Source organism: Tupaia chinensis, unplaced genomic scaffold, assembly GCF_000334495.1.
Source record: "Tupaia chinensis unplaced genomic scaffold, TupChi_1.0 Scaffold000063_1, whole genome shotgun sequence".
Lineage (NCBI taxonomy): Eukaryota > Metazoa > Chordata > Mammalia > Scandentia > Tupaiidae > Tupaia > Tupaia belangeri.
Genome location: NW_006159521.1, coordinates 7,918,045 through 7,928,511, shown reverse-complemented (window position 1 = coordinate 7,928,511; position 10,467 = coordinate 7,918,045). Strand labels below are relative to the sequence as shown.

Below are 10,467 nucleotides of genomic sequence, written 5' to 3'. Positions count from 1 at the left end.
GAGTCCAGCAACATAGCCATTACACTAACTGCTGGTCCCAGGTCCCAGGAGATATTTTAAAGATGATAAGTAAAAGGGAGGGTGAGATATCCGAGTCAGGGCAATTTTTTTTTTTTCCTTGGAGAGGTTTTTGCTATAGGGCTCATGCGCTCACCAGAAAGACAGAGAGAGACAGAGAGACAGAAAGTGAGAAATCACCCTCCGGGGGGATGGCCACACCGCAATCCTTTCTCCTCCATTCTCCTTTTGGGATCTTGGGCACGCACACACATGCGCCTGGTATGAGTTTAAGCCACTGGGTCCAGGACTCAAATCGCGGTCGACTACGTGGGAGTCCAGCGACATAGCCATTATGCCAACTGCTGGTCCCCAGGTCAAAATTTAAGATGGCAGGAATAGGAGAGGCATTTCTCACCATGGCTTTGGGCAGAATCTACTTATCACCAAAGTGCAGTGACAGCTATAACCTGAATCTGTAAAGGTCCAGCGATGACAATGAAATTCTCCCACAAATGTTCCCACACTGCCATAGTCCAAAAATTCTGCAGTCAACATGGTTCTTCGGCAAGTCACTGACGTGCCCACAGCAGCTAGGGACAGAGCTGCCGCTACTTTTATCTTATAGGATTCTTCCATCCTGAGCAGAAGACATGGCCGGCAGGGTTTCCAGGAAAGTCATGAAGTTGTGGTCTTCCAGAGGACCCCTGCCAAGTCTGGTAATGTTTTCAGCTCTGCATGTTTACAAAACACACAGGTGCACACACATGCTCACCCCTTAGCAAATTAAATAGTGAATGCAAAGGCGGTTTACAAACAACTCCTTGCGGGCCATGTATATTGACCCCTGAGGGTTTCTTCCTTTGCATTTGTGTCCTGAGCACTAGCCAGCGCATGAGACGTGCTTGACACACACTAAGCTGAGCAGAAGCAGCTACCTGAGTAGAAGGCAGATGCTGACTCCAACCAGATGCTGACTCCAACCAGTCTTCTACTACAGAACCCTTCGTTCTCCACTATGCCAGGGGCCCAACTCATTCGCCTCTGGCCACCCCCTAATGATGTCCTCATCCAAAAGAAAACAAAATAATTGGTTTGTGTGTGAAATATTAGGAACCCTCAAACCCGGAGGCTGATTTAGGAATAGAGAAATCACTTGCTACCAAAAATCTAATAATAGAAAAGCAACAGCTGAACCCAGTTTGTCCTTTTGACTAATCGCGAGGCTAGCTTTGTTGCCCCAGAATCTTGCTATCACACAGAGGGCAACCCCAGGTCCCCTCAACCCGTCAACTCTTCCTCCAGGATACAGGGCTGAGTCCCTTGAAGGATTTCACCGCTGACCTTAGTTAATATTCTCCCTCTTAAAACCACAGTATCATGGCCAGATTGATCTCATTGATCTATCTTTCTCTCTCCCAAAGACATGAGAAAATGGGGGCCAGCAGGTGGCGCAGTGCTTAAGGTGTTGGACTCCCACATGGCCAACCTGGGATTGGAGTCCAGTTGGAGTCCCAAACCTGGAAGCCTAAAATTCACGCCAGGCTGGTTGTGTGTATACACCTAAAACTGCAAGAGGAAAATGGGGGAGAAGAGACTGCAGTGTGGCCATCCCCCCAGGAGCTGACTTCTCACTTTCTCTCTCTCTTGCCTCTCTCTCTCTCTCTGGTGAGCGCTCAGGCACTATAGCCAAAAGAAGAGAAGAGAAACAGGATGAAGTCCTAGCCTGGACCAGTGGCAGGAGCAGAGGAGATGATTCTGAGACTGAGTCCTCAGTGCTTGATGACCTACCAGGAGAGAGGGCCAGGACGTAAGCTCTGAGCTTCTAGCCTGAACAACGGCATGGGTGTATGATCCACTACAGGACATGGAGAGAGGCGGGAAGAGAGAGAATCAATTTGGTTTGGCTTTTCTGAGTTGACAGTGCCCACAGGATACCCAGGTAGAAAGGACAGCTGAAAGCTGGTGGCACCCAGGCCTAAGGCTTGGTAATGAGATTTCAGTAAAGGCGTGGGTGTGGCCACGACAGTGATCCTGGAGTCATGGGCTTGGCCAAGGATGCCCAGGTGTTCTGAGTGTTCCAGGAAGGGCACGATCAGACTCTGCGCCCAAAAAAGGCTCAGACACTTGGGCCGTGGGGCTCTACTCCTTCCACCCAAACATGACCTGAAGTGGCCCTGCCTCTCTCAGTCACAGGGACTGCTGCTCGATTGTAGTGAAGTCTCTTGAGACTCACTGTGACTTAAATGCTAGGTGGCACTGTGGCATCTGCTTCCACTGAGGATTGCAGAACTCTCAGAGTCGGCCATAGCAAACTCGCTACGAATAGTTTGTAGGAAAGGTGTTCAAGACAACAGTCCATCTTACCCCCATGAGCTCCTTTTACAACACATAGAGAGACCACCTCGAGTTTCAGGACAGGTGAGAGTGAGCACCTGGACTCCACAAATCCTGTAAGTGTTCCTGTTTTTCTCTTTGATTTGGCCAGTAGGAAGCTCAGAACAAAATGACTCATCTTTAACATCCTTATAGGATCACGCAGTGTGCATTTTAGGGTATTAATATCAACATTTCTGCCTTTGCTTTTTTTCACTGCCCTTACATTCTCAGTCCCAATTTCTTCGATTATAAACCTTTGTGAACTACTTAGTCAAAGTTTTTCTTTCATGTCATGCCCACCCATTGATTCTCTAGCTCCTGGAGTTGTAAAAAACAATTCTAGCTCCTCTTCTCCACAACAGCCCTTCATTTCTCATGTCATCCACTAAATCTTGATTTTGTAGGGACTAGAGCTCCACTTTCTTCAATAACTTCTGATAGATAGGAGCTCCTAAAGAATTTTTCATTCATGGGTCAGGTGATATGGTGGTTGAAACAGTGAGACCAACAGATGATGTAATGGTTATGTCACTGGACTCCCACGTAGTCAACCATGGTTCAAATCTTGGACCCAGTAGTTTTAAACTCATGTTGGGCATGTGTGTGTACATACCCAAAATCCAAAGACAAGAATGGAGGAGACATGACTGTGGCATGGCCATCCCTCCCGGGGGAGTGTGATTTCTCACTTTCCGTCTCTCTGTCTCTCTCTGTCTCTCTGGCAAGAGCACATGCACCATAGCAAAAATCTCTCTTTTAAAAAAAAGACAGCTGGATTCCACACGGCCAACTGCATGGTTCAAATGCCAGACCCAGCAGATCAAAAATCTCACAAGGCACATGTGCATGCATCCCCAAAATCCCCAAAGGAGAACAGAGAAGAAAAGACTGTGACATGGCCATCCACCCCTTGGGGAATGATTTCTCACAGTCCCTGTCTGTCTCTCTCTGTCTCTCTCAGGCAAGCACACATGCCTTAAAAGCACAACTTTAAAAAAAAAAAAAAGGAAAAAGAAAAGAAAGAAAGAAAAAGAAGAAAGAGAAAAGAAAAAGAACCTTTCATTATTTTGGAGTCAAGTGATCCCTCATCTTCTCTTGGCACCTCCCCTAAAGCATTCCTCCACTGCCATACTTGCAGCAGCTTCTTTTTCTTTCTTTCTCTTTATTTCTTCTTTTTCTCCCTTCCTTTTCTTTCTTTCTTTTTTTTTTTAATTACCAGAGGGTGTGTGCACACACCAGAGAGATACAGAGAGAGGGAGAAAGAGTCCCCAATGGGACATGATCATGTCTCAATCTCTTTCCTCCATTCTCCAGCCTGTTGAGATACGAGGCATGCATGCATACATGCAGCATATTTTCCAAGCTGCCAGGGTCAGGGTTTGAACCACAGTTGGTATGGGATCCAACTCCTGCAACCTCTAGGCTTAGACTGGGGACTCCTGAAAGACAGAGACCATGTCCTGTTGACCTCCAACTAGTACCTAGTCAGGGCCAGAGGGCTAAGATATGCTTACTAAGTGTTTTGCTGAAGAAGTGAATGAATAAATGAATGAGTACACACACACACACACACACACCTCCCTCTCTCATACACATGTTAAAGAAAACCAAAGCCCCCAGGAAGGGAGAGCCCAGTTCAGTGCAGTTGTGCATGGGCCTTTCCATTTGGCAACTTTTTCCTATAGTTTCTCCTGAATAAATCCATAGGAAATATACATGAGACAGAATTGGTCCTGTGAGGGCAACCGGGGTCAATTTTTATAAAAAGAAAGGATTTCACAGATCAAAAATGCAAGATGCTGCAATCTGTCCTTATTTTAACAACACACGCTTACATAGGTGCTAATTACTTGCCAGGCATTGTTCTAAGCTCGTTACAAATACTGTATCTTATTTAATCATCATAAGAACCTCATGAGATGCGTACTATTTTTATGGCCATTTTATTTCCCGTGGCGCTCGTAGCAGTCGAGGCAGCTATCTTGGAACGAAGGCAGGCATAACTGTCCATCAGCAAACAAGAACATGAGCTATGTTGGGTCTGGTGTAAAAACAGCTGACAGACTGACAAGCAGCCTTTGATCTGAGACCTGGGTCCCACAGAAAGCATGTCACTCACTAAGCATTTATTGAGCTCCGACTGCATGCCCAGCACTGCCCTCCATGAGTTCACAACCTGGAAACACACCAATAAATTTCCAGGCTGCATTAGGATCGGGGTGCAGGGCCAATTGCAGGAGGGAGTAATGCTTTTTGGCTGGATGAGAAGACTTCCTGGAGAATGTGATGTCTCTGCTCTGTTTTAATGTAAGAACTGGAGTTCCCAGTGGAGCAGCAGAGAAGAGGGGGATGCCAGGGCACAAAGGGACAGAGGTGCCAACTACTGGCAGCAGGAGGAGAGAGAGAGGGGAGGAGTTGGGGATAAAGGACTGTTGTTCAGGTCATGGCTGTGGCGGCCCTACCAAGAAGCAGGAAGTCACCAAAGGGTAGAGTCATTTCCGTTATAGAGAGATTCCCGGGCAGCTGAGAGAGGGTGGAAAGGCCAGACAGGGAGAGAGAGACCAGTGAGGAGGCTGCTGCAATAAACCAAGCAAAACACAGCATGCGCATGAACAAAGCCACTGGATTCTAGGGTGTTTTGAAACCCTGACACTTTGGACTGGTGGGGATGCTGGCATAAAGTAGAAGGCGACACCCCAGCTTCTGACTGGGACAGCCAGGCGGCCTGTGTACCCAATGAAATGAGGAGCCTGGGCTCTGGGAGCAGGCCTGTGGGGTGCCAGGACAAGCTCAGGCTATGAGCTTGGGAAAGCCAGCTAGGCAGCAGAAATTGTCTTCATTATCTCGGAGAAGTTCATCAGATTCGCGCTCACATCTCCTTTTAATAAAATATGAAGCATTTCATTCTGTCAGCATAGTGAAAAAGCACTGCCCTTTGCTGGGAATTAATAACCTTTTGAATTCATAACCTTTGGGCAGGAAAATTGGTTCCACTGATTCCTTCCCTTGTACTTTGTAGGTTTATCATCTCTTGGTCCTGCTGTCCCCTGAAACCAAAAGCCCAAGACTTATTTTTGGAGAAGACTGAATAATCTTATGTTTAGAAAGAATACGGATCCTTAATAGCTGGGCAGAATTGAACTTACTAGCCAAAATTGTCAATGTGGCCTTGTATCTGCCCCTCTGCCACAGGGGAGCCCAGAAGGGATGAGAGCTTCCTCCCTCAGCTCTTGGCCTGATCCTAAATCCTGGCAGAAAAGATGACACCCATCTTGACCTGAGCTACGGCACCTCCAAAGGCTTCATCCAGCCTATAAGCAGAGGTATCTGGCTTCAGGCCAATACCCTGGCCTTGACAGCTGTGGGGCCACCTTACAGAGTTGGGATGGCTACCCACCCCACTCCAAAACAGTGGTCAGAGTGAGGCGCTCCCAATAAAGAAGCTGTGAGCCCTTCATCAAAATGATCAAAGGGGAAATCTTTTTGTTTAAAAAAAAATTATTTGGGGGGGCCCAGCAGATGGAATAATAGTTATGTTGTGGGACTCCCTTGTAATTTGACTGCGATTTGAGTCCCAGATCCAGGGCCTTAAAATTCATGCTAGGCATGAACGTCTGCATGCCTGAGATCCCAAGAGGAGAATGGAGAAGGGATTGTGGTGTGGCCATCCTCCCGTGAGAGTGGGGGTTCTCGCTTTCTGTCTCTGTCTCTCCAGTGAGCACACGTGCCCTATAGAAAAATCTCTCTTAAAAAAAAAAAAAACTATTTATTTCATTTTATTTATTGTTTTTATTTTTAATTTTTCATTTAACTTTATTCATTTATTTATTCACTTGTTTATTTCAATTTGACAGAGAGAGAGAGAGATAGAGAGAAAGTGAGAAAACAAGCCGCCAGGTCCAGGACTCAAACTGCGGTCGGCCATGTGGGAATCTAGCACCTTTAACCACCATGCCACCTGCCGGTCCCTATTGTTATTATTTTTTAATTTGCTATAGGACACATGTGCTCACAAGAGAGAGAGAGAAAGTGAGAAAAAAAGCAAGCTACCAGGTCTGTGACTCAAACTGCGGCTGGCCAAGTGGGTGTCCAGTGCCTCAACCACCATGTTATTGCTGGTCCTCCAAAGGGGAAATCTTAAAAATAATCTCTCCTTCTCCCACCCCCATAGTCTCTGAAGAACTCCGAATGGTAGTCATCTATCCTTTTTTTTAGTAGCAGCCTGTCTCCCAGAGCAGCAGTCCCCAACACTTTTGGCACCAGGGACTGGTTTCATGGAAGACAATTCTTCCAGGAGAGGGATGAGGGGGCAGTTATGAGAGTGCACAACCTAGATCCCTCACATACACAGTTCACAGTAGGGTTCGGGCGCCTATGAGAATCTAATGCCCCACCCACCTGACAGGAAGTGGAGCTCAGGCAGTAATGCAAACAATGGGGAGCGACTGTAAATACAGATGAAGCTTCGCTCACTGCCTGCCTCTCACCCCCTGTTGTGTGGCCCAGTTTCTAACAAGCCATTGACAATTATCAGTCCATAGCCCAGAGGTTGGGGAACTCTGCCCAAGAGCATAAAGCCCAGAACCTTTAATGTTTGAGAGCCCTCCATGCTCTCTGGCCTGCCTAGCCTTGTCCTGCCTCCTTTAAGTGCATAAGATTTCCTTCCTCTGAATCTTTATTCATGTTCCCCCAGTTTGGAAAACCTTATCTCCCCTTCTTCTTCCCCCAACACATGTCTCCATCATCCCTCAAGGCCATGATCCCTTCATCAAGTGCAGTATCACTCTGTGGTGATCCTCCCACCCCTGGCACCTTGTCCATACACGGCTTATGTGATACAGCGTGTCTGCAGTGAGAACAAACTGAGTCACGTGAGATCATGCATGTGATCATCTGAGATGTTCTACTCACTATATCCCAAGGAAAGAGATAAAGGGGTGGGACTTGGAGATACAGAGGCCTGGGTTCAAGTCCTGATTCTACCACTTACTGGCAGTGGATGAATTTATCCCCTCTGAGCCTTGGTCTCAATTCAGAGAGCAAGACCTGCATTTCTCATGCCCAAGAGTTATTTTTATTATTATTATTATTATTTTGGAGAGGTTTTTTGCTATAGGGCGCATGCACTCACCAGACACAGAAAGCGAGAAATCACCCCCAGGGGAGATGGCCACGCCAAAGTCCCTTCTCCTCCATTCTCCTCTCAGGATCTTGGGCACGCACGCACACACGCCTGGCGTGAGTTTAAGCCACTGGGTCCGGGACGTGAACCACAGTCAACTACATGGGAATCCAGCGACATAACCATTACGCCAACTGCTAGTCCCGCCCTGGAGTTATTCTAATGTCTGATAGCTGGCGACTGGGATGGTAGGCTGGCGGGATGGAGGATCTAGCCACTTGACCTTTGGGTTGGGTCCTCTCAGGTCACCATTCATCATCTGGTCAATCCTTGGAAACGATCTGTGGGGTTCCCCAAAGTTGCAGCTCATAGTATACCCCACAATCTCACAGTAACCTCTTTTGCTTGTATCCTTAACAGCCTTTGAGCAGTCCCAGGGCTGGCAGAGGTGGAACAGTTGCCAGGCTAAGCACTGTCCCCAATCTCATATTCCAGAACCATTTGGAAAGCCATCTCCAGCTGTTGAAACAAAGAAAACACTGCAGAAAACAGAGACCAGATTCTTGCTCTTTGGAGATGAGACAGATAAGGGCTGTCGGATCCAGCTCAACCACGTGGACACGTTACAGGAGTGTGGCTTCAACTCCTCCCTGCCTTTGGTGATGATAATCCACGGGTGGTCGGTAGGAAATGCTGACAAGTCTCTTTTTTTCCTCTGCTTTCGTATTTCCTTCCCGTGTGTTCAACTTTAATAAAAAGATAGGAAGCTGATGATAACAGCTTCATGCATAATGTTTACAAAGCCCATGCTAATTTTCCAAGTGCTCCCCCACACATTATCTCATTGATGATCTCAATTCCAGGAGTAGGCAGGGAAGGGAAAATACAATTATCTTCAGGTTTCAGATAGAATGTGGCTCAAAGGGGTCCCCTAGCTCATCAGGGCTCATGAGGGCTTGGTGACCACACAGGAGGAAATCTTCCCCATGAATCTGCATATTTCACAAGAGGAAGTAGGAAGCCAGGAGACAATTCCCAGGACATGCTGTATCAGTAAGGGTTAAATTGAGCTGCAAATAGCAGATGCCTAAATTAGCAGTGTCCAAATAAAACAGAAGTTTGGAGCTCACTCCGTGGTGCAGCGGTAATGCACTGCTCAAGAGGAGCCAGGTTCTATGTTGCAGCCACAGTTTGAGTCCCGAGCCTGGTCAGCCCTAAACACTCCAGGCACTTGCAGACATATCCAAGATCCACCCTACTAAAGGGCCAGACTGGAGGAAGGAGATTGGCATGGCCAAACCTTCTGGAGCACACTTGTATCTCTCTCTCTCTCTCTCTCTCTCAAGCATGTGCTATATCATGAATTTTTTTAAAAAATTTATTTCCATTTTACCCAGAGACACGTAATCTAAAATTAGCTAGACAGCTTTGGGCAACCAAGTCCTCAAGGTCCCAGCTCCTTTGAGCTCACCATTTTGCCATGTTAAGAGTGTGGCCCTCAGGAACCAGCAGTTAGCGTAATGGCTATGTCGCTGGATTCCCACATAGTCGACCGCGGTTCGCGTCCCGGACCCGGTGGCTTAGAACTCACGCCGGGCGCGTGTGCGTGCGTGCCCAAGATCCCGAGAGGAGAATGGAGGAGAAGGGATTGCGGCATGACCATCCCCCCTGGGGGTGATTTCTCGCTTTCTGTCTCTCTGTCTTTCTCTGTCTGTCTGGCGAGTGCACGCGCCCTATAGCGAAAACCTCTTAAGAAAAAAAAAAAAAGTGTGTGGCCCTCATCCTCACAGTCCAAGATGGCAGCTGGAGCACAAGCTATCACATCTTTACTCCAGGCAGTATATGGTAGTAGAGGATGTACATAAAGGATTCCAAAAGTCAGGTATTTTAAAAATGGCTTTATTTAGATATGATCCACACAGCATGCCATCTATCTACTTAAAATCTACAGTTCAATGACTTTTGGGTTAAGGCAGGATTTTTTTAGCCCTCCCCCCACCCCCCAGCATGTCTGTGAAATGCTCCCAGCTACATTCATTGGCCATACCTAGGTGAAAAGGTGTCAGAGAAAGTGTCAGCTTTTAGTGATGCTAAAAATGCTAACACTGTGGTAGAAGGAGAGTGAGCACACGGTGGGCCGTGAGTGAAGTCAAACCATGTGAGGCCTCCTCTCCAGAGGAAGTTGCCTCCCTGGATCCCAGCCCAGAGTCTAGCTCACAGTAATTGGAACCCTCTAGAAATGCCGGTGTCTGTTTCATGACTTGGAAAGCCTTCCCTGCCATCTACTTGGAGAACAGCCTTGAATCCCCATCTACCAACCCCTAGAAGGCCAAGTGGGCCCAGCCATCTACCCTGCCTCCCCATACCTCCCTCTGCTTGTCCCTCCTCGTCCTCTCCCACTCCGGCCCCTCAGGTGGATGGCCAGCTGGAAGGCTGGATCTGGCAGATGGTGGCGGCGCTGAAGTCCACGCCATCACGGCCGGTGAACGTGGGGCTGGCCAACTGGATGTCCCTGGCCCACCACCACTACGCCATCGCCGTCCGCAACACCCGCCGCGCGGGCCAGGAGGTGGCCGCTCTCCTCCAATGGCTGGAGGTAAGGCCTGGCCCAGCCTCCTGCTTCCTCTGAGAGTGGGCCCACTGGGCTGGACCCCGGCACAACTGACCCGGACAGGTGACCCACTAGCGCTGAGCTCGCAGGAACCGGAGGGTGGGAGGACCCTCAGATACCTCCCTGGACCCCTATGTTAGGGTCTTCTCCCCACCCTGAACCACCCACCCACACACATAAGCGGCTCGCTTCTGCAGGCGTTCACAGGCAGGTGAAGACAGGCGAGCGGGAGGCGGGTACCAGGTAGTCCCCCGAAAGGAGGACAGCCCCTCGGCGAGGATGGAGCTGGCCAGGTGAGAGACCTATTTCACTTTGGAGTACGAATGAAGGGCATTTGCCAGCCGGTGCAACGGACAGG

General features: G+C 48.4%; 1 protein-coding gene across 1 annotated transcript in view; it reads left to right on the top strand.

The window, feature by feature from the left end:
- Positions 1–625: 625 nt before the first annotated feature.
- LIPC (lipase C, hepatic type) overlaps positions 626–10,467 on the top strand; it is a gene marked incomplete in the record, with an annotated part of 38,363 nt that continues 28,521 nt past the window's right edge. Inside the window, 3 exon segments of the mRNA XM_027765980.1 lie at positions 626–716; positions 7,994–8,181; positions 9,912–10,094. Of these exon segments, the coding sequence (XP_027621781.1) occupies positions 8,161–8,181; positions 9,912–10,094 (204 nt within the window).